Source organism: Chrysemys picta, chromosome 3, assembly GCF_011386835.1.
Source record: "Chrysemys picta bellii isolate R12L10 chromosome 3, ASM1138683v2, whole genome shotgun sequence".
Lineage (NCBI taxonomy): Eukaryota > Metazoa > Chordata > Testudines > Emydidae > Chrysemys > Chrysemys picta.
In genome coordinates this window covers 81,504,180-81,524,910 of record NC_088793.1, presented here as the reverse complement: position 1 = coordinate 81,524,910, position 20,731 = coordinate 81,504,180, and the positions used below count along the sequence as shown (strand labels likewise).

General features: G+C 38.8%; 1 protein-coding gene across 8 annotated transcripts in view; it reads right to left on the bottom strand.

Annotated features, from left to right (window-relative positions):
• Window positions 1–1,797: 1,797 nt before the first annotated feature.
• Window positions 1,798–20,731, bottom strand: part of LIN28B (lin-28 homolog B) — a 130,573-nt gene continuing 111,639 nt past the window's right edge. For all 8 annotated transcript variants that reach the window (XM_065588269.1, XM_065588270.1, XM_005287706.4 and 5 more), the window contains one exon: window positions 1,798–7,266. In XM_065588269.1, the coding sequence (XP_065444341.1) occupies window positions 6,897–7,266 (370 nt within the window). In that variant the 3' untranslated portion in view covers window positions 1,798–6,896. The remainder of the gene's footprint in view (window positions 7,267–20,731) is intronic.

The window sequence follows — 20,731 nt, the reverse complement described above, 5'->3', positions numbered from 1 at the left end:
CCTCAAAGTTACAGCGAAAAGCTTGAAAATGTGAAGCTTAAAGGCACAAAAACCAAAAGGCAAATGAAAAGAATGCAAAACTTATTATGACTTGACTCATTATATTTGAACACTTCAGGGTAGGCAGTACAATTGATAATTTAAGTTGTCCCTGTCTCAGTTATCTGTGTACCAGTTTTTTTGCCCCAATTGGACAGTTCCATCCCTCCACAATAGTGCATGTGTTAATGGGGGATGGGGGGGGCCGCAATCCTCAATATCTCAGTATAGTGACTCTCGACATGGGGGCTTGTCCAAGCAAGGACAGTGGGTCTCTTATCTAGCGTCAGCTCAAGTCATGAAGTCACAGCTAAGCTCTGCTACTGCTAATTGCCTTCAGTTTTTCTAGCTGCTGAGGAATGCTCCTGAAATGTAGTTTTGCTTTCACCTCACTGCTTTTGCAGGCATCACTTCTGTGACTCACCTTAGGTTGATCAGTGATAAAATATTAGCTCACATTGCTATGTATTGACTAATCAAGCTGGTTGAATACCAGGAGTTTTGATATTCTTATTGATCCTGAATCAATAGCATCAATCTTCATTTTCATCGAGTTGTATGCTTCCATTCTGAAAGAGTTGCTTTAGTTTCATGGGCTTCCATTCCGATAATCATTAAGAGCTGCTATAATGATTGGAATACAGATCTATTGCTACTCTTGTGGATGTTACCAATATGTGTTACAGAACACATCTATTTTAACATAGTATTAAAAACAAAATACGTGATTAGATATTTTGATAGAGACCCTCTTAAATTGATCATTACTAGCTACAGCAGAGACACTAAATATTCCTAAACTGAAACAAATGCTATCTTTGTAATTGTATGATAAGTATTACAGTTAAGAGGTCAAGGGGACTTGTCATGTTTGTCTTTAGATCTCAGATAAAATTTCCTGCAAGAAGCCAGAAACTAGATCAAAATTACTCTTGATAGTTGAAAATGAACAGAATGTGTCAATGTAAAGCTATTTGAAAAAAGTAATCCTTGATGGATGCTACTTCAGAGGTTGGGTGGGAACTCTTACTGTTGTGGAAACATCCAAATGCATAAAACCATTCTGCTTTCTATATGCTGTACTGAAAATTAAACCAATTGTAAAAGTGTCTAAATATAAGGGGACACATTTGGAATTTAATATATAATAAGATTTAAAAAAAATGCAAACTCCAGTATACTTGCATGTATATAGGGGGAAACTCAATTCAATAGCACCAGGATTTCATAACATTATGCTAAACTTAGATTTGGAATGTGAAGTTTTCAGTTAGTGCTGGATGATTTATAAGTGATACTGTACTATTTAATTTTAAAAAATTGTACATTTCAAATTTTAAATCCCTATGAAACCAATGGGAGCAGAGATTCAGAAGTTATTGAATAGGTAATGAAGATGGCATGAGAATTAAATAACAAAACAGATATTTTTTTACCCTAAGTAGATGAATAACTTAAATTTATGGTGCATATTGTGAACCAGTTCCAAAAGTGATGATCTTTGACAGCTTCATTTTGACACAGCTTTTGGGGTAATTTATGCAGCCTAGCTGATATGGCACAGAAGTACAATTATCCATTTATGGGACTTCGTTCTGAATAAGCAAAAATTTACATAACTAAAATGACCTTTTCTGATGATGATATGCTGAAAAGAACGAACTGTGCTTAAGTATGAATAGTTGGTAGGGGCAGCATCCTTTATCCTTCAACCATTCGACTCAAAGAAAATCCACAAAGAAACTCCAAAGTCCACTGTAAATGTCAACGTTATATGTTTTATTTTTTAATCAAGGAATTTATTTAAACCTCACAATATCCATGATTGACAGAAATAAAAAGACATTAGGCAATGAAATGAGAATATAAAATACATGATATGTAGAAAGGCAATCAGTGCTTTAGTCCAGTAAGAAGACAGTAAACAGGTGAAATGACTTTCAAAACTTCAACTCACTGTCTTTAAAAAAAAATACAATTCAAGTGATTTTTATTTCACCTTGTAAACAACATACAAGTCAAAATGGACAATGAGGTAATCTATACTACAGAGGATAATTTAAAACCACTAGATAAGACACAGTATTAAAGACATACAGAAATCAGTGTTCACTTTGGTCTCTAGTATGGTTATTGTTATTACCATGAGCAACGCATACTAGTTAAACCCAGTCTGGTGATGTTTGTCAACCAGTTGTTGCTTAAATAGTAATCCAAGAGGTAGTCAAGACCATCATCCTTTTAAAAGCTAGTTACTCTGACACTTGGTTTACTGACAGTGGTAGTAAATTTCTGGGGACTTTCTAATATTCTCATAAAAATTCTACCAGAGTCATTAAATTGCAGCCCTGTTTAAGTATAAAACAGAAATGTGTGTTCATAGATCAACCTCACCAGTCAACAATTATGACAGAGGTAACACAACCAACATATCTTAAAGAGGCTGTTGATAGTAACCAAAATAAGGTCTGATGCATTTAACAAGGCTTTGCTTGTCTCTAAAACAAATAATCAAATCTCATTAAGATACCTAGAAAATTAAAATTAGTGCATCTGCACATGTACATATCTTTCCCAATTACTTTTAAATCCAGCACAGGGGAATACACATATATATTTTTATGATAAACATTTTCTTACAGATAAATTAATTTAAATTAATTTTAAGACTTAATGAGATTTCTCATGCCCTTTTATAATTTTTCTTACAAAGAATGTTACAAGATCTATAAACACTTTTTGGGGCTCTATTCACAAAACTAAGTATATAACTAAGCAGTAACTCTGGGATAGCACTGGTGCAAAATAAAATTGAGCCAAAAAAGGGGAAGGCTTTAGGATTAAAACATATTACATTTGGCAGTCCCCAAAAGCTGATTAAAAGCAGAACATTTTGGAGGCTAAAGATGCCAAATTCGACAACAATTACAACAAAAATGCCCATTTGATTCTCCCCTCCCAAAATAGGCTCTTTTTTTTTTTTTTTAAGTTTAATCTTTTCAGTATACAAGTGTGCACCTTGTTTTAGCTTTTATTGGGGCAGGAAAAAATCATCCCACAATGTCTTCTGAGAGGAGATCAAATCCAGTATCTTATTTTAGATGGGGGAGGAGATGCAGAAGGAGAGAAATTCCCCATATTTTAAATTTCATCTCCAGTAGTGTGGGGAAGCTAGGAGTACAGCTCTTTCAGAAACTATTTTAATACAACTATGTGGACTGGTTCCATTGTGAGGTGTTCTGGCACATTTAGTCAGGGATATGGGAATCAAGGCTGCTCCTATAATTGGCTCTTAAATGGAGACTACTCTTCACTTCATTGTCAAAAGTGAAGGAACAGTGGGAGGACCCCAAAACGTGGATCTGCCCCATAAATGTATAGGATTCCCAAGGACCCATAAAGCTCCTTCTCTTATTCATTTGAAGCAGCTTATTTAATCTGAGTAATTGGGGATGAAAACCAGACATTCTGTTGCAATCCAGTGCTAATTAGTTACTTATCACAGCTCTGCAGTTCTGTAGTTAGCTTTAGTGCAGGGATTGGCAACCTTTGGCACGCGGCCTGCCAGGGTAAGCACCCTGGCAGGCTGGGCCGGTTTGTTTACCTGCCGCGTCTGCAGGTTCGGCCGATCGCGGCTCCCACTGGCCGCAGTTCGCTGTCCCAGGCCAATGGGGGCTGTGGGAAGCGGCAGGGGCTGAGGGATGTGCTGGCCACCGCTTTCTGCTGCCACCATTCGCCTGGAGCAGCGAACCGCGGCCAGTGGGAGCCACGATCGGCTGAACCTGCAGACGCAGCAGGTAAACAAACTGGCCCGGCCCGCCACAGTGCTTATCCTGGCGGGCCGCGGGCCAAAGGTTGCCGATCCCTGCTTTAGTGTCTGTGTTTTGTTGTTTGTGAACAGTGCCCACAATCCTTTTAATGGAAAAAAAATACAAACTGTAAAGAAATGTTTGGAGACTTTTCACAATTTCAAACGGATGCTTCATTTTAAACAAGTATTTGCTCTAAAGTATGCAGTGGTGAATTACCAATTTACATATATAGTACAGATAAAAAGGTATGTACCATAGGCTCAACAGCCACCTTTAAGGCCAGAGCAGCACAAAGGTGTGTTTATGCAGTAGGTATGAGGTAGCCTTTTGCTGTAAACAGAATAATAATTTTATTGTTACCTATGTAAACGAAGTGGGCTTGATACTTTTTTTTCAGACGGTCTGAGCACCTGTAACTGCTATTGGAAATCAGTGGGAGCTGCAGCTGCTCAGCATATCTGAAAATCAGACCCTGTGAATGTAAAGTCACAAATATTCACATAAGCAACCAGTACAAGAATACTGCTTTATCACTTATTTTCACAGGAAATCATAATACAAAAAGTTGATATCTGATTATAAGAAACGTAGGTGTATGTCAACTCAGAGGTAGTTATTATTATCAGTATACAATACTTATATAGAGATATAAAGGTCTAAATCTATTTGGTTTTGTTCTGAGTAAGCAGGCCTGTAGACTATTCTGTAAAGAAAAAATAACATTACATGGTATATTCCCTGAGCAAAGTTCTTTGTCCTGAGTATGCTATGTAATAGTGATAACATTCTAATATACAAAAATAAAACCTAAGCTTTCAATAATAAGATAGGTTTGGTATGTGCTCTTAGCAGTTCAGTCTGGTTTTGGTGCACAAAACAATGTCAAACTGCACCAGGAAGGTCTGTATGTCACGATTACTTATTTCCTAATGATCTCAGCTCTGAACTTTTTATATGTAAACAGGGAATGACCAATTTTCAAATCCACAATGGCCTATTTCTATAAGGAACTTTGGTTTAAATTTTCAAAGTGACCTAAGTTTTGCATCTTTGCTCTTTAACCTGGTTATTACACCTGCTAGAAGGTTAAGCAATGCCACTTTGATTTGTCTACATAATTTAAATAAGTTTACAATCCTCACGTAAGGCAAGGAAGTACTTCTCTATAGATACATCACATTCAATATCGTCAAAGGTAAGCTTTGCATTACAGCATACTGAGACCGTCAGTACAAACCATTGAGATTCTCACAAACACTGTCATGGAATTCAAGCGAAGTTCATCTGCAGGACTCCAGCCCTATGCGGAGGTAGCTGATCCGTATCTATTTTACTACAGCAGCTACAGTAAGTTTCATGTGGCAAGACAATTTGGGGAGGGAGGCCTTGCCTTACAATGGGCCTGATGCACTGCTGGTGTAAGGCCACAGCAGCCAATGGCATTACAACAGAGATGAATTTAGCCCACTATAGCCTTTTCATACATGCTGTATTTCTTTTTTGATTATCTGAGCTTAAACCTACCTTCCTGTCTCAATTTTTGTAACAGCCTATGTTTATTGCCAATGTTAAGGATTATACAGATTTCTCCAAAGAAATTACATCTGCAATGGGATGGTTAGAAGGACATTTTCTTAAGTATAATTTGTTAATCTACCAATTGCAAATGGACCAGGTTACGGATGGCCAAAGTGCAGCCATGGGTTGGTTAAAGTGCAGCCCAGCGAGTTTTAGAATGGGGCTTGCAGACACATTCATCTTCAGTGCAGAAGAGCAGGCCTAGCATGCACTGAGCCAAGGCTGGTCTGCAGTCTTCTCCATTTCATGGAAAGCAGATGGAGTCCTAGGGCTTCTGGCAAGTGTCACACTGTTTGCATGTCCCTGCTCTAAGGCCTCTCTGCATCAGCTGTGTATGTTCTTCATTCAAAACTGTACTTTTACTATATGAATAGCAGGGGATGCTAATCAACTGTAAGTGCCCATACAGTTTTATTCTCCACCAAGGCTGTAACCCAATAGGTCATTAACTTTGTGTTTCTTTTTCCTTTATCTTAAAAAACCCTAGGGAGTTCTTTCCATGACTTTCAGTAGTAAACAAGGGGGAAATCCCCTTGATCTGTACACTGACTCAGGGGGACAAATTGGGACCCAGGGAAGCAGCTTCTGCCACCACCCTACCGCCCCGCCACCCCCAAGATTTTCACAAAACTCAAAGGGGGCAAACAGGGTGGTAGCTTGATACCACTCAAACCAATCAGTTCAGAACAACTGACACATTCTTCCCCCACACAACGGTCACCTAACTTAAAATTAAACCATATTCATTTAACACAACATTTGAGATCTCAGCACAGAAACTACACATTCATTGTCTTTTCTGGAGTCTTAACTCCTGAACAAAGATTGTGGCAACAGGGCCATACTTAATCAAGGCATGCCCTTGACAGGTGTGGAGAAAAAAACAACCTTGCTACACTTTGGGCATCAAGAACAAAATATCCACCCAGAATCGAGGGTTAGGGGAATGTCTTAGTATTCTTAGTACCGTATCATTGGCAGCTTTGAGAGGTGAAGTATCCTTTGGTTCATACAAAAGTAACAGTCATGATCTCAACTGGTTTTTAAAGCATGTTTCAAGATTGCTGCCAGGAATGAGTATCCAAAAACATTCTGAACCATGACTATTGCTTCACAATGGATGATGTATCCTGGGAAATGGAGAATGTTCTGCTGGTGTGTGTATGTATACATATACAGAGATAGAGATAGCAATTATAGATATGTATACATACAGACAGAAGGACATGATAGAGACACATGCACTCATGGACAGCCACACACACAGGCAGTAAAACACAAGACACCCTGCTCAAATGTAATTTGCTTGGAGTGATTTGTCTATTTAAAAAAAAATAAAAAAATTCACAGTTCCTCAACAGTAGTTAAAATTTCAGGTCAGCTACTGATAGTGAAATTACTTCCCCTGTTCTTGCATGAGGTAGACATTCCAAGAGGGTAAAGAAAATGAACGGTTATGACAAAGCTCTAAGTTTTTTTCCTTTTTTGAACAGAAGGCCCCTTTCTGCTTTGTTCTTCAGGTGATGCAGATAACTTACTGGAGGAAGCTTCTTGTGGTGACCTGCCTGAACGTTCTAAGATCTCTGACCTTCCCTCCTGAGAATATGATGGAGATGAATGGCAGTAAGCCCCTCCCCCTTCTCTCAGGAAAGCAGAAGTGGAAGGCTGTGGTTCTGCTTCATATCTTCCCTGAGAACTAGTGGGCTGTTGTGAAACAGTTTTATGAGGGCAGTTAGCCACCATGTGCATGATGCTCTGACAGTAATGGCACTTCTTTGGCTGTGGAGGTAAACTACATTCCTTAGCATGATGATCAAGGCCACCACAGTTGTAGCATCTACAAATGAAAAAGAGAGTCTGTTATAAAATACGTCAATAAAAATATTCTTCAAAACATTAAAGAAAGAAAGAGGAAGAACCAAATCTTATGTGTATACAATTTTTAATTTAATGTGAAGACACACAGCACATTTGTAAAACAGTGGGAGTTTCCACTCAATATTTTATAGTATTTATTTTCTGGCTTTAAGGATTTAAGGTGAGATATTTTTCAGAAAAACAACAAGGAGTCTGGTGGCACCTTAAAGACTAACAGATTTATTTGGGCATAAGCTTTCGTGGGTAAAAACCTTACTTCTTCGATGCATAGAGAAGTTTCTGAATGATTTAGCAGCACAAGTTCCACTGAAAGTGAATAGGACTTGTGCTCAATCACTTAGGTACTATGAAAATCTCATCCTCATTTAGGCCAGATTCTGCCACCTTCATTCATACTGATCAGTATCTTCCTCCACAAGCACTTTGGTATCACTCACACAGAATCTGGCCCTTAATTAGAGTCTGATTCAAAGCCCATTGAAGTCAGTGGAAGTCTATCTACTGACTGAGTCCTAAGGCCAGATTTTCAAAGGTATTTAGGTGCCTAAAGATGCATTTAATAGCTTTAAAAATATGACCTAGATACACAAAAGGTGAAGTTCTAAGGGCTTTTTTGTGTGAGACCCAACGGTCCCCGACACTGTGTGCAAATACATTAGAAAAATATATGAAGGGAATAATAATGATTTTATGTACCCCTCAGTGGCAACAAAAGTTAAAGTCCAGAATCAAAAATAAGCTTTATAGTTTATTAAACTGTAAAAATGGGTATTTGGACTCTGCCAAAATGTACCAGTTGTGCTTCCCTTTAATAAATAATCTCAGAGAATGTGCTTGGGCTGATAACATTAGAATGGTCCACTAGAGGGCACCAAATATTCAAACATGAGCCCACAATAAAGTCTGTAACTCATGTAATGTAGATTAAATATCTTTACTTCAATATTTGTAGCAATAAACTTTTTGAGTGTTAGTGTGTTTAATTTGGGCTAATGGCTGAAGGTGTTGCAAAAAAAATTAGGCTATGATGGCCTACAAGTTCATCCTCACTAATTAATCCTGTTTGTGCCATATTAGCTACTAGATGGAGAAGAATCCTCTGTTAAAAGTTGAATAATATGGTGAAATTTGATAAGAAAGAAGTTCATGCTTTTTGATAAACAGTCCCACAGTTTACCCAACCCTTCCAAAGGAATACACCACCATAAAAACTGTATGGCATTAGTCAAATCCAACAGAGCAAAGGGGATGTTATGATGATAATGGCTAGATCATTTCCCCCACCAGGTAACGGGAAGGAAATCTCTGCAAAGGTCCCTTTTGAAGAGAAGTCTCTCCCTGATTCTTTCCTCTGTGGGGCAGAGAAGTGGAGGTCAACCTCCCATGATCCAGGAGGTTTGTAGGAGGCTGGGCTGGAGGCAATTCTGGAGCTCGGGGGTTCTCCCCACTGCCTGCTGTCGCATGACTTCTGTGAACTCTCCTGGCCCAGGCTGCCCCTGGACCTCCCTTAAAGGGATGTTCTCTCACCATGGAGGAGGTTCTGTAGGAAAAGTTATACAATCTTGTATTCTGTTACCTTTCTCAGTAATATGTGCAGGGATTAGTAGGTAGGGGCAATGATGTGCCCCCACCCCCAGCTCACCCACCAGATCCCAACAGTGATGCAAGGGGAATGGTGTCATGGACCCAGCTGCCTGAGTGGAAGGTCCTCTCCATGCCTGAATCATTGGGACATAGTAAGAGGGGGATGGAGGCCAGGAGGAAGCTTTTGGCAATACCTATTGCTAAGAGGTTGCAGCATGGTTCTGAAAATAGAACAGTGAGTCATAAAATGGGTTTACTGTTTTCTTCCTTGGAAACCCAGAACTCAACCCAATTAAATTTAAGTTTTCCAAAACCAAATAGAATGTCCAACTATTACATGGCTTTAGCCTTTAAAACCAATGATTAAACACACAGCCAGAATGTAAATACTATACTGGAAATCTTGTTAACTAAGGGCTCAATCCTGCAGTCCTCAAGCAATACCTCACTGAATGATCCTTATTTATATGACCGGCTACATTTATGATTTCTTAAAATGTGCACAGTATACATTCTTGTACTATTTGCTAAAAAGAAAATAATTGCACAAACTGTTAAGTCATGCCCAGAATGCAGGTCTGTGAAGTTAATTTCTTTGATGTAATAGGACTATCATGTTACATTCATCTTGACCTTTGTATAGATATTTGCTGTGTTTCCATAATTAGTAATATACATCTTACACATGCATAAATTTAATTCATTGTTTACCATTTTACTGAGGAAAGTGACACCAAATCATATGATGTGATTTCCATGCTTAACTTACAAACCCATTAAATGAGGGAAATAATGTTTACACAGACTTGCTCCAAAGCCCACTGGAGTCACTACGAACTTTTCTATGGACTTCAATGGGCTTTGGATCTAACTCACAGTTAGATATTTTAAAATTGCAGATCACTGGAAAATTGCAGTTTTAGCCAGAACCCTGCAAACACTTATGCACATATTTAACTTTGTGACTGTTGTGTTCGTCTACTTGCATGCCCAAACTTAAGCATGGGTGTGTATGTTTGCCTTAGCTTATGAACTAGATTTCACTTTTGGAAAAAAAATGGCTAAAAACAGTATACAGTTCATATAAGCCTTGAAAAATTGCCATGAATATTTCCAAACAAGGAAGGGGAACCCTTTCCCTCTAACAATTCTTGCCCACCCATCAGAATGATCAAAAAAATTCCTTGCTTTGGCCAAGTTGAATTTTGCAAGGGCAATTTATAACTTGAATAAGTCAAATGATACATAGAATTCCAATGATTTTTTTAAAAAAATCCTTGCATAGAATGTTGTAATGACATCAATTGTGCCCAATTTTTAGAAGTATAACAAAAAAACCCCTAAAATTAGTCTTTAGGTGGCTTCAGATGAACTGCTAACATTTTAAAATATTCAGTATACATCTGTTTTTTGTGTAATCGGCCAGTAGGATTGAAGAACTCTTTCTCAAACTGAGTCTGTTTGCATGTATTGTAAACTGACCCAGCAATCTTAATTACCCCCTGCCGTTGAAAGGAAAAAAAGAAAATAGGCAAGGTTTTACAAACCACAGTCATCTAGCATTTATTTCCCCAATATTTCAGCAAGATTAAATAAAATGTTAGCTATTTCACATGCGTGCTATCCTCTAAGACCAAAATGATAGATATTTCCTAAGTTTAGTAAAAATGTTTTCATGTATTAAACATTGTACATTGGTTTCCTTTCCATCAGTCACTGAAGCTATTTCAAAACAAATGACCAAATTAACATCTCTTACTGGTATATAGCTATGCTTGTCAGATAAGCTTTTTCTAAAACCACTAGATAAAACAATGAGTGACAACTGAAAAATAATGGCAATGATCCCTTCCGTAAGCCCCCTTCCCCCAAAGTTCTAGAAAGATACTAAAAAATAAGGGGGAGGGGTGTTATGATTTAAATTTGATATTAAAGAATGGCATTTTCTTGATTTCTTTCTATATAGTATAGGATATTTATTCTGTGACTTCTTATCTATGTGTTAGTAAGGATTGTAAACCACTTTGGGAATGATATATCTGACCTTAATTCTGGAGAGAATTTTATAGTTGTAAATTTAACTTATTTTCACTTCCTTCCTTTAGGATCACATTCATCCAGAAGCTTCCTCTCTCTCTCTCTCTCTCTCTCTCTCTCTCTTAAAAGAGTTCGAAAATAGGTTAAAGGGCCTCAGTAATAGAGTAGGCTGCAGCCACGGACAAATCAATTTAATCAGTCACTATGGTATGCACTGTGTTATCCAATTCAGTGAACCATTTCGCCTCACCAATTGACCAAGAACCTGCTGGCAGGGCCCCCACTTCCACTCCAGGGGCCTCAATCAGCTTTTGCATCTATATTTATCATTACATCCTGCTTTCAAAATAGTTTAACCCCCTCCCCCCACCCGCCAGTTTTCTTAAATTTCTGGTAGCATTTTTTTGTTGCCCTTGTTTTAATAAAAGCCGTTATAATTAAACTGTAATTTGGCTTTTCAGCCATGTTTCTGTCACCAAGCAAGTCAGCCTGCTGGTTGAAGTGTTGCATTAAATTGTGTATGTGCCTGTCCATGTGCGCCTGGACTTAAACAGGAGGGTGGTATTTATTCAGTTCTTCTGACTATTTATTCGTTCCTTGTCAATCACTCTTACCAGCAGGACAGATCACACCCCATTCTGAAATGCTTTCGTTCTCATGGGATTGACACCAAAATGGAAATGGTCAGCCACCTCGGAGCACACAAATGATACCACATGGTATCATTCATGCACATTGAAATGTGGTATTAACCCTTTTGTTCTAGCTGAGAATTCAAAATACAACCTGCTTGTAATTGCTAATGTGTCAGCTGTATATTCTTACTTTACAGCACAATGAAATGAAACCTAAAACATTATGATACACAGACACAGGCTGTACACGCTGTATACATAAATATACAAAACAATAGACAGGCAAGCTTATGCGAAGGAAAATTAAGCAAGTTCACATTTGAACATGCATATATAATCCAAACCAATAACACTGGAATAAATAATTATCCAAAATAAAAATACCACTGAAACATGGTGATTAACTCAGCATCTTAAAATAAAGTTAAAATAAAACAAACTACTATACATCACATGATGTCTAGGTCAACATAAAGTCTAAAGCACTGCTAAAACAAGTATGAGCAACTCCTGATTCTGTTTCTTGGAAAAGATCTGCTATAAAAGGAACAGCCCTTCATAGTCTTAATAGGCTCTGATAATTTATTAGGTGACTGCATGCTCAAAACCTAACGCAACATGAAGTATAGATAAAGAGATGACAATTATCCTAAATGGGAACACTGCCTCAGCACAGTTAGCTGAGTAAGGGAGGTAGATTAAGACTGCTTCTGAGACACAAGGAATGAAAAATTTCATGAAATGAAAGCCTTAGGAAATCTGTCTAGCACCATTTAATAACATCCTCAACATACTTTAAAATCAACACCAAGAAAACAAGTCTATTAAAATCTACAGCTGAGAAAGGAAATATAAAAAACCCATCACCCTAGGAATTTAAGAAACATTTCTCCTTCCAAACACCAGTTCACCATCAATTCATAGTTAAACTGAGAATTTTACAAAGTAGAAGAAAAACCTTAAATGAATAGGAATAAAAATGATTTGAATGTAATAGGTGCAATATTAACTGTAACCAAACTGATGACTGGAATTCATTTTAAAATCACCTATGCCTTCAGAAGCTTAAATGCAAAGTAAAACACTTCTAGCATTTAACTTTCCTTAATTTAAACTCATGTTTTCATGTTCATACTTACAAACAGTTTTATAGTGACACCACCACTGTCTTGCAAACAGTTTGCCATAATTACAGTTCGGCTGACCTAAGCAACCAGGAAGGCCAACACAATTGTGTGCATCTTCACGCTGACCTATAATATGATTTGGACAATAATCCAACATATATGACGAGTAGAGAATAATTGTGTAGCTCTATGGTGTTATCTGTTGTCAGAAAAAACTTTAAATTACTTACTGGTGACTACATGATTTTTTACAACTAATTAAAGGGTGGGGGAGAGGGAAGAGCTGCGGGCAGCGGTATTTAACTCATTTAAATGTTCCCTGGCCAATTCCTTCCCCCCTCCCCCCCCTTAAATACTAACCGGTAATAAAAACTGCATTTTGGTGCACTGTGAACAGTGAATAGTTTCTAATACAGTGCTGGGGCTGGTGGTTTAAATGCTTTGAAAGATGACATGTTATTTTACAGCAAGTGCAAATTAGAGGTTTTACAACACATGACACATAGACTAAAAGGAAATGTTTAAGAGACCTAAGTTTATAAATAAAGTTTTCTTTAGTCATTAGCTCCACAACATACTTGAGGAAATGAGAGTTTTGAAAGCAAAACACAGGGAAGTTTTCTCTAATTATCCTATTCTGATGCTAGGGGAGTTAAACTATCCATGCTATAGGAAAAAGATTAACATTGTTTCAGTATTCAAGGGCTTCAGTGATATTAGTCTGAAGAACAAGACTGGGGGAAGGGGGGGGGAGGAAGGGAAAACCCACACCTTCCCTTGCTGAGCCAGGTTCAGATGTAAACAATTACAGACAGAACACATATGATGAGAGTAACTATAACAAAATCGCCTGCCCCGACACTATGTTTTATCATTCACTTCAGTCAGGGCAATGCAGCAGCTGAAGTCAGAAATGTTTCTACAGCATTAAAAGATGCTTCAGCCTGTCCAAAGTCATCTAATCTACGAGTTCATTTTTCATAGAAATCAAGAATAATTTTTATGGATGATTTAAAGGTTCTAATAACCCAAGACTGGATATTAAACCTTTCCCAATAAGCATTTTAAAGCTGAGAGCATCACATTTAATTTCCTGCAGCTAAACACAAGCCTTTAAGATGTTCGCATTATGCAAAGGCTAAACACTGCCGCTGTAGGCTATAATGCCCAGGAACTTTTATTTGTTAATTTTTTGTAAAGAAATCAACAGTAAAAACATCAACCTGACTGAGTGCTAGAAAGTTACTTTAACCTACTTTTGTTTTAAACAGGGCTTCTTCTTCATATTACTTAAGAATATAAATGGTAGGCAGGAACATATCTGATGTCTTTACAGATACTGTGAACAGTAAGAGACAGAGACGCTGAATATAAGGTCAAAATCACCACAACTTGAAAACAGACAGCAACTGTCGGGGGGGGGGGGGGTATTTTTTTGTCAGCTGCTACAGAAACAAAAGAAACAAGTTCTACGTGAATAGTCAAGAAACTACATAGAGTCATGCATGTGGAACCTTAAATTAGAGCAAAAGAAGGGGGAAGGGCAGGCAAGAATTCAGGTTAGCTCTAGATTCTATGCAGCCTGCTACCCATTCCATTTAATGTCTTCATCCTGATTCTTATAAATGGAGGTTTATTTGTTTTTTTTAAAGGGAGGGTATTTTCTTAATCATTTTAAAATTCAGGAAATCCCAGAAGAAACAAAGCAATGGTGTTGCTCACTTGTGTTTAAAAAATAATGGCATGAATACTGCTCATTGCATAGGAATTGTATTAATGTGGTTGTGCAGCATTTCACAGTGCTGCTTCACAACTCATCAGGACACACTTTACACTGGTGTGCATTCTTTGCAATCCCATTGCATTGGTGTGTGAATTAGGAGGGCATCATGATCAGGCTTTCTTGAAGGAAAAAAACAATGTGAGACCTGTAACAAACACGAGACATGCCCACAAACATACTCTGCTCGTTCTAAGCAAAGAAAAAGACCTGCTGAGTTTTAAGATTTTTCCAGAAACTACTCTGCCTGTCTCACACACTGATTTTATGTAATACATCATTTTGCTTTCTTACCCTTCGATTAAAGCAGACAGAACCTCACAAAAAAAATCTTATTTTCTTATCCATTAAAATGTTTATTTATATTTTTAAATTATGCTCCTATCATTTTAATAAAACATACCAGAAAACTATGTAAATTAACCCAGCTGGAATTTTAGACTATGGTACCTTAGGATCAAATTCAGATGTTTACAAACAGAGGGGCCTGACCCTGCAACTGTATCTGCTAATTTGGCCCCTTGTACCCATGCAGGAGGGACCCTGTTAGCTGCAGTGGGGGCCTACGGGGGTCCATGCTGGGGAAGTTAATTGCAGCAGTGGAGCTTTTAAGGTAAAATTCTGTTTGAAAATTCACAGTTTCACTAGGTTTTTGAGATGAATGAAAAGCTGATCTGCTCACCTTTATATCCCCTCCCCCTCCAAAATAAAAAATCTTACACCACAAGGATAATAAGTAAGATCTAAGAGGTTAAATTTCTGTAGAGGCTGTTTAAAAGCCTCTCTCTTCTCCTAAAAGTGCCTTTTCCCCACATTTAGATAACCCCAACATGCTGTCACAAAGACACTTTCTGCATGGTTTTCAGTAACATAGCATGGATTATTGTTGATGTATGTGTTCATTACAAAAAATGAAATGCCTAATTGTAAACTCATCCGACTGAATAGTTTCATGTGGTTAGTTCTAACTCAATCTGTTCTCCCTAGTGTATTTTAGAAGTAATATCAATAGGTTATATTCTTTTGTTGATGATTTTTTTCCCAACAAAGGAACTAACAAACCAGGCACAGCATTTGTCTGATAAATCAGGCATTTGGTGATATTATGAGCTTAAGTTTTTGGGGGAAATAATTGGTTTAAAATGAGCTACTATGGTTTACTAAAAGATTTTTTTTCTGATAAGAAGCAACCAGAACAATAAAATTAAGATGGTGGTTTAACCACACAGACCCATATAGAATTCAGCCATTTTATTATTCTTCTAAAAATGGAGAGGACCACACAGACATTAGCTCTTGAAAAAAACTTCTCTAACAATTCCTTTCCTTTCCATGGAATCTTATCTACACTGTTCACTCAGTCTAGTTTGCAGACAGGGAGGGAAATTATTTTCATGCAACCACATAAAAAATAGATATGGAATATGCCTCTTGAAGGAAAAATGCTTTGGCTGTACTTTGATTTGTAACAATTAAACAGTGCATAAACACAGTTGTTTTCTCTCTAGCGGGAGTTAAGAACTTCTGAGAAACAATTTTACAATGTGCAATCTTGATAAAAGAATACAATATTTACATGTCAGATTTTAAAAGGTAAAATATGTATCAGTCCACAGCACTAACACAGCACAGAATGAAAACGCATATTTTAAAAATGGACTCAGTTCTTACTAGATGTTAGAGCCATTTCAAATTCAGTAACCATTTAAATACACCATGTTGAAAAGAGTCACATAAATTATACGTTTCAGGTGTGAAACGTTGAACTATGAACTCAGATAAATCCTCGAGTTAGGAACCAACCCACTTACATTTTAAAAAATATATACAAAAAACAGAATGATGTTCCCTGTGAGCTTTGATAGTTGACACTGGCAAGCAATTATGACCTTAAAGTGGCTCCATTTAAAATATCTAACATAAAGCTGTCAATGGAATTGGAGAATTAACAATAGTTTTTCAGATGTTTAGAAACGGTAACCAAAATCCTTTCTTAAATTTAGCATGCAAGACCTCAGCACAGAAACATTTTACTAACCCATTTTGTACAGAAAATACTCTATCAGAATGAGCCAGTGTACTACAATATATATTGTTAAAAAATACATATATATCTGATCTAACAGTGTGCACCAAAATATGAAAATTAAACATACAAAAATATCTATTACCTATTACCTAACAACGAATTAATTTAACTGGGTAGAAAGTACACATTGACCTATTTACTGTTTTTAAAAAGAGGAATTTTAAAATATTTTGTGTGTAGCACATTCCCGGAAGACAGACACAGCTACTGACATAGCACAGGGAGCACAGAATAATGCCTATGTCACACACATTAATCTAAACCTAATCCTTCCCTAGCATTCAACATTATAGGTTCTAAACTGGGACATTGTTCTGCTATAGAAAAATAAATGACTTTTTTCATTAGAAGGTGCGGCAGGATTTCCAAGTGCCTTATGAACAATTCCTCCTGTGTTTGAATCTTACATCCTCCTGCAACTAAATCTTAACTGGACCTGAGGAGAAAGTAGCTCATTTCCACAAGGAGCTCTTAGGAGCCTATGGTTAAGAAGTTATCAACTTCCATTTAAAGTAATTAACTGCACCCTCCCACCCACTCGACTATTTATATAACATAACTGGGTAGGGAAGCAAAACTGGCTCTTGCCCCAACCCTTTACATGCCCTTCTGATGGCAAAGAGGGACATTAAAGAGCCACAAAGGACCACGTGGACCTAACATAAGCCACAGAGTCCGCACCTGCAGCCCCTGACGTGCCCATAACACTCATCACCACAGGGGATGCTGGACTGTGGGGCTGCCCTGTGGAGGCTGCCATGAATGAAAGCAGCCTCAACACTACTCTAAGTCAGTGCCTCTCAACCTTTCCAGACCACTGAACCCCTTTCAGGAGTCTGATTTGTCTTGTGTACCCAAGTTTCACATCACTTAAAAACTACCTGATTACAAAATCAGACATAAAATACAAAAGTGTTACAGCACATTATTACTGACTAATTGCTTACTCTCTCATTTTTACCACTTTTAATTATAAAGTAAATCAAGTGGAATACAAACATTGTACTTCTGTTTCAGTGTACAGTATATAGAACAGTATAAACAAGCCATTGTATGAATTTTTAGTATGTACTGACTTCGCTAGTGCTTTTTATGCAGCCTGTTGTAAAACTAGGCAACTATCTAGATGAGTTGATGTACCCCCCGGAAGACCTCTGTGTACCCTCAGGGGTACATGTACTCCTGGCTGAGAACCACTGCTCTAAGGGAGCAAAAGTAATGTAAAGCCACTTTGGCCTCCCCTCCCAGTGGGGTACACTGTCTATGCTGTGCATCTCAGAAATCTGTCCCCAGGTTTCTACCACCAAATGCCAGAAAAATCAAAATGTAGGAGCTTCCATCCTCTGTTCATGAATTGTAGGGACTAAGGGCTGGTCTTCACTACTGGGGAGATTGACGCTACTGCAATTGATGCAGCAGGGGTCGATTTAGCGGGTCTAATGAAGACGCGCTAAATCAACAACAGAGCGTTCTCTGATCGACCCTGGTACTCCAGCTCCCCAAGAAGAATAAAAGAAGTCAACTGGAGAGCGTCTCCCATCGATGCAACGCAGTGAAGACACCGGTGTAAGTCGACCTCAGCTACGTTGACTCCAGCTACATTATTCACGTAGCTGGAGTAATGTAACTTAGGTCGACTTACCCCAGTAGTGAAGACAAGCCCTAAGATGGAATTTTTCAAAAAGAGGTGCATAAAGTTAGACATCTCAATCCATATTTAGGCATCTAGACACAGTGATTTTTCAGAGGTGCCTGAACAGCCATAGCTGTCTTTTAAGTAGGTGGGAGTTGCAGGTATGCAGCACATCTAAAAATCAGGCAAGTTTTAATGAGATGCTTGACTTTAGGCATGTATGTATTTGAAAACTTAAGACTAATGGCTTGTCTACACATGGAGTTATCCAGGAATTAATTGCCTAGTGCTTTAAAAACACACCCTACCTTAATCCAAATTAACTTTCAAGTGTAGACAAACCCTAAGCACTTTAAAAATCCACAGTGGTGGGAGTCTTTTGTGGTTTTGTGGCTGCTCTCGCTGATTTGAGGGATTTTGTGTGTGTCCCACCAGCATGTATTTCAGATGTACAATACCAGGACTGGGGAACAAAAACTAAACCACATTTCTAATGGCTGGAAAAGATAGAGGGTCTGTTTTTGTTCTCGCTTACACCATTGTCAGTCAGAAGTAACTCCACTTCAAGTCATAGGCATTAGATTGGTGAAAAACCTCGGTGAGTTTGAATCAGGCTCAGTGCTATAAATGCATTTCTGTAGCCACGCTAATTGATGTGTTAAGTAATGGTTCTAACAGGTGCGGTACATGCTGGACTAGATTTTTCTGGGAATCTTAGCAGATCTGTAGGCAGGATGTTAGTCTACATTACAAACTTTGGTTGATGAAAGTTAGGTCAGCATAAGCTGTCACAGTTAGTATACTGCTTATGCTCATGCATACTTGGCTTCTTCTGTCAGGGCTGCATGTACTCACCAGGAGTGCTTATGTCGAGGCACCGTGCAGTGCGCCATGGGTAGGGACCAGTGTGCAACGCACATCATTTGGCACGCTGTCTTTTGGGAAATCTGCAGGGGGAGGGGGCGGAATGTGGAGCGCTGTTGTCATGCAGGTGTGAATGGGCCATGCTAAGCAGGACTGTGACTCTCAGTAACGTGCAGGACACAGTGGATGGATTTGCAGCAGTGAGGTTCCCGAACTGCACTGGGGCGATAGACGGCACACATATCCCTATTTTGGCACCTGCCACAGAATATATCAATAGAAAATGCTACTTTTCTATGGTTATGCAGACGTTGGTGGTCACCAGGGATGCTTCACTGACGTCAATGTTGGTGGTCGGGGAAGGTGCAGGATGTTTGCATCTTTAAGAACACTGGACTGTACAGAAAGCTGCAGGCAGACATTCTTGCCCACTGTAGATTATCATTGGCCATGTTGAAATGCCAATAGTGATCCTGGAGGACCCAGCCTACCCTTTGCTCCCCTGGCTAAGCTGTACACCAGCTCCCTTGACAGGAAGGAAAGATTCAGCTACAGGCACAGCAGGTGCAGAATGACCAGTGAATACACTTTTGGTAGACTGAAGGGACACTGGCATTGTTTACTCAAGATTGGATCGCGGTGAAAAAAAAACATCCCAAGGATTATAGCTGCCTTTTGTGTCCTGCATAATATCTGTGAGGCAAAGGGAGAAAACTTGCCACCAGAGTGAAGGTGGAGTGGCTGTCTCCTGAGTTCAAACAGCCAGACACAAGGGCTATTAGAAGAGCTCAACATGGAGCTATGCGCCTGAGGGAGGCCTTGAAAGAGCACTTTAACAGTCTGTAATGTGGTGTAGTGGACTGTGCTCTATCTGGCCCTGAAGTTTTGGGGGTGTTAGGAACTGCTGTAGAAAAACAAGTTGTGGGCGCTTTCACGAGTGCTAGGCATTCTGATGCATATATTGTGAAGTAATAAAGATGAATTATTTACCCCACCCCCCAAAAATAGATTTTTATTGCATCTCAAAACCAGTGCAAAAACCCAAACAAATACAATAAAAACTTCTGAAAGAAATTACTGGAACAGAACTTAACAAGGGGAAAGAACATTCATGTCCACACTGGCTCCACCTTCAACAACCGGGGCGCTCACAGCTCAGCGTATATGAAGTGGTGGTTCCCCTTACTGGCCCTCGGCCTGGAATGGTAGGGATGTGGCCCCTGATGCCACATGGAATGTTGGGGAGTGTATGGTGGTGCTAAAGGGGAGTTATCCACTGACTGCAAAGGGAGGCAACACTGAGACTGTTGAACCTGGAGGTCCACAAGCATCTGCAGCATCTATGTTTGTTGCCAGAGAAGCCCCATTATGTCCTGGTGCATCTCCCTCTCCTTTTCCTGCTGGGACTTTCTCTTGTCTGCTCTTTCCTTCTTCTGCAATGTTCACCCTCCAAGTCTTTCTGTTCATGGTCCAATGCAGCACCGGCTTGCAGGGGATCTCACTGAACATATCTTCTTGGCTGTCTCCTCTTCTTTCTCTTCCTTATCATGTTCAGGCATTCCATGGCAGCAGCTATAGACCAAACTCACTGAGATACCATTGTCCGTACAGTCACACCGGAAAGCGAAAGTTAAATTTCAGAACACGTTTCTCTTGCACGAAACAATACCATTTC